General features: G+C 39.0%; 1 protein-coding gene across 1 annotated transcript in view; it reads left to right on the top strand.

Moving 5' to 3' along the window:
- The window catches only part of CENPI (centromere protein I), a gene marked incomplete at its 3' end in the record, with an annotated part of 51,866 nt that overhangs the window by 44,144 nt on the left and 3,509 nt on the right, over positions 1-4,213 (top strand). Inside the window, exon 16 of the mRNA XM_077745303.1 lies at positions 3,576-3,730. Coding sequence (XP_077601429.1) covers positions 3,576-3,730 — 155 coding nt within the window. The remainder of the gene's footprint in view (positions 1-3,575; positions 3,731-4,213) is intronic.

The following is a 4,213-nucleotide window of genomic DNA, read 5'->3' as shown; positions in this document are numbered from 1 at the left end:
CTTCTCCTATATTATCAGCCTCATTATTTTCAACATTAATTTTAAAAACACTCTTAGAGAAAATTGCAAACATATTCAAAAGTACAGAAAATAGTACAGTGTTCTCCTTATGTATGCATCATCCAGCTTTAACAGTTATCAGATCATGATTAATTTTTTTATTTTTAACACTCCTCATTTTCTTCTTCCTCTGTTCTAGGTTTTTTTTCAGCAAAAAGTAAAACCCAGAGATCATTTCAACTGTTGAAAAATGATAGCAGTATAACACCAAAAAATTAATACCTTTATTTTATCATCATTTAAAAAATTTAATTGAAGTATAATTTACTTACAACATATTAGTTTCAGGTATACAACATAAGTGATTTGACAGTTCTATATATTACACAGTACTCACTACAATAAGTGTAGTTATGGGACACCTGGGGAGCTTAGTTGGTTAAGCATCCAACTCTTGATTTCAGCTCAGGTCATGATCTCATGGTTTGTGAGTTTGAGCCCCCAAATCAGGCTCCATGCTGACAGTGCAGAGCCTGCTTGGGATTCTCTGTCTCTCTCTGTCTCTGTCTCTCTCTCAAAATAAATAAACCTAAAGATAAGGGTAGTTACCATCTGTCACCCTACAAAGTTATTGCTCNTAGCTTGTTTAGATTAACTCCTGTTTTCCTGTGTGTTCTTATAGTGATCTCCTTTGAGCGGAGCATGGTGAATAAAAGCTTCTTGGGAGTTGCCTGGAAATTGGTTTTAGTTCTTCATATTCATTATTGCAGTGTGTCCATATATCATGTATGTCTGGTCACTTTTAGAAGGAAATAGAGCATTATGGGTAGTGAAAGTATCTTGTAAAGCTGTCCTCCTCAAAGTGATGTCCAGGGTCCAGTAGCATCAGTATCACTGGGAGCTTGTTAGAGCTAGGTAGAGTCTCAGGCTCTACCCTAGACCTACTGAAATGAACTCTGGAGGTAGGGCTTAGTAATCTGTTTTTTTTCTTAATAGTTTATTGTCAAGTTGGTTTCCATATAACACCCAGTGCTCATCCCTACAAGTGCCCTCCTCCATGCCCATCACCCCCTTCCCCTCCCCCCTACCCCCATCAGCCCTNAAGTTTGAGAACCACAATCATAAAGAAATTAAATGTTTAAACTCTTCAAACATCTCAGTTCTATTAAGGATACTATGTTTATGTTTATAATCTTTAGCCAATTTGCAGTGTAAATCTTAAGATAACCTGATAGGAGAGCCTTACAATTTCTATATTTTCTTTCCAAAAATCTTAATTTCCAAACAAGAAACCTCTTTTTATTTTTTTAAAGATGTTTATTTGTTTGTTTGTTTTTTGAGAGAGAGAGACCATGTGTGAGCGAGAGTGCGGGAGAGGGTCAGAGAGAGCAGAGCCCAGTGTGGGCCTTTATCTCCCAACCATGAGATCATGGACCTGAGCCAAAATCAAGAGTTGGATGCTCAACTGACTGAGTCACCCAGGTGCTCCCTAGGATCCTTTTTAAACTAGTGTCATAAATTTCAGGAGGGCATTTAAAAAGGAGCTTTCTAAAAGTCTTAAAGAAATGGACTTAAATGTCATAATACCACTTGGCATTATATAATATAGCTCTTACCTTCTCAGTAACTCCTTCTATTTTGGCAATATGAATATAATGCCCTGTCCCTCTCATATGAACATGTGCCACGTGACTGTCAAAGAGGGAGTAAATTGTAGTTGTGGATCATAAGGAGGGAAGGGGAGGAAACCATTCTCAGCAGTGGTTCTCCATTGGGCATTTTTGGTTGGCATGATGAATGTGAAGAGGGTGCTACCATTATTTAGTGGGTGGGAGCCAAGGATGGTAAACATGTTGCTGTGGGTGGGGAATAAGAGGCAGTCCTGAACAGCAAATTGTTTTATCTAAAGTGCCTCCGGTGTCCTATGGAGAAACACGTCTAAGGACACTGTTCTGAGCAGTCATCATTGTTCAAATTATTTTAGACACATTTGCCAGGTGCTGCCAGAAATCATAGTTAAAATATAGTTTGCAAATGGCCAGCTGACAGTATAGATGCCCACCTTTGTGAATGGTCTCCTATCCCTGTTCACTCTGGCACTGAACTGTCAGTGGGTAGTGGTAGAGTCATCATCATTTCTCAAGCTCTAAGACTATCTGCTCTTCTTTATTTCTTGTGCATAACCATTGTTGGCTACCCAGATCAGAGGGCAAAGCTATGAAATCACATTTGTAGGTCTTTTCCTAATCCACTCAACAGTGGATTGAAGAACAAGGGTGAGTAGATGGATGAATTGAACTGGTTATTTCCATTTTTTTGAGATTTTTTTTGGTGATTTTTTTGGAGAGAAAGTGCATGCATGCACAAGGGCTGGGGCAGGGGATGCCAGGATGGTTCAGTCAGTTAAGTATCCACCTTCGGCTCATGTGATCTGGTGGTTTCTGGGTTTGAGCCCTGCGTCAGGAGCCTGCTTTGGATTTTGTGTCTCCCTTGCTCTCTGCCCCTCCCCCACTCAGGCTTGTGTGTGCGCTCTCCGTCTCTCTCTCTCTCTCTCTCTCAAAAATAAATAAGCATTGGGGCGCCTGGGTGGCTTAGTCGGTTAAGCGTCCGACTTTCGCTTAGGTCATGATCTCGNNNAGCACAGAGCCCGACGCGGGGCTCGAACCCACGAACCGCGAGATCATGACCTAAGCGAAAGTCGGACGCTTAACCGACTAAGCCACCCAGGCGCCCCTTAAGATTAATATTTAAAAGAGAGAGAAAGGAAGTGGAGGTGGGAGAGAGAGAGAGAGAGAATGAGAGAGAGAATCTTAAGCAAGCTCAACACCCAGCGCTGACTTGGAGTTTGATCTCATGACACTGAGATCATGACCTGAAGTGAAATCAGGAGTCAGCACTGAAGTGTGATTTTGAAATCAGGAGTCAGCACTGAAGTGTGATTTAAAGAGACACAGTTTAGGGTGCCTGGCTGGCTCTGTCAGTAGAGAATGTAACTCTTGGTCTCAGAGCTGTGAATTTGAGCCCCATGTTGGGTATAGAGATTACTTAAAAATAAAATCTTAAAAAAAAATAAAGAGACACACACAGTTCATTGATTTGGGAAGAATATAACATACCCACATTTGGTTTTTACTGTAAGAAAGAAGAGTGCCAAAAATTATAATTCAGTTTTAGGATTGAATTGAACTCCAGTTAAAGTGAAAATATTTTTAATAGCAATTCAGCTCAGGAATTCAGGTGAAACTGAATCTTCATTTGTATAGTTAGAAACTAATTTGCTGAATGCTGTGGCTCTTGGATATCTAAAGTCTGTCTGGAGCTTAATCCTTTATTTCTCTGATGTTTATTAGTAGAGTAGGTTGCTGGGGTTGTTCGGTAAATTGATCTTAATTCTTCCCTTGAAGGCTGTTTAGTTTTATGGTTAATTATTGTGGTTTAAGAAAAAAACCTCAATTATACATTGGAGCACTGATGATTTTCTAAAATCCTTTTTGCTATGTATTATTTACCTTTATCTTGGAAATTGTGAAGACTTTTGCTAATGTGGATCTACATGTCATGGTTTCTTATTGCAGGGAGACCACTTTAGGTGGATCCATGAACTCTGTGTCTGAACTGATTCACTACATAGGGTGGCTGTCCACTACTGCAATGCGCTTGGAAAGCAACAGTACTTTCTTACTGCACTTTATTTTGGATTTCTATGAGAAGGTAGTACACATCCCATTTTGTTTATTTTGATTTTTGTGGTGGCTATCTGCTTTACTGGTCTGTTTTTAAATTTTATGTATAACTATTAAATTGGACTGTGACTATATTTAACATAGTTAAAATAAGCTTCTTATTTTGAAGTTCATGATTAGATTCTCACCTGAATAACTGACTTTCATAAAATGGAGAAACAAATGGTTTTTGTGAAAAGTTCAGGTACTGCTTTAATAGACATTCCCCTGAAGAATGCTGGCCCTAGGAAGAAGAGACAGACTGTCTCTGTCATCACTTTTTACTCATTTATTGTACATTCCAAACCCCTGGCAAAACCCAAAAATACCCTGTTGTTTCTTCATATCTCCACTTCCACCTTTCATAACACCTATGATTATGGTTTTCTTCTATTTTATAGTATTTGATGTGGACAGAACTATTATCCTAGAAGTACCTACTAATCTCAGTTTTCTTGGTTTCTTCTCTGCACTAAATGTCTGGTACTATA

The sequence above is a fragment of the Crocuta crocuta genome, unplaced genomic scaffold (genome assembly GCF_008692635.1).
Source record: "Crocuta crocuta isolate KB4526 unplaced genomic scaffold, BGI_CrCroc_1.0 scaffold588, whole genome shotgun sequence".
NCBI lineage: Eukaryota > Metazoa > Chordata > Mammalia > Carnivora > Hyaenidae > Crocuta > Crocuta crocuta.
Note: the sequence above shows the minus strand (reverse complement) of the source record. Positions and strands in the feature narration are given on the sequence as shown.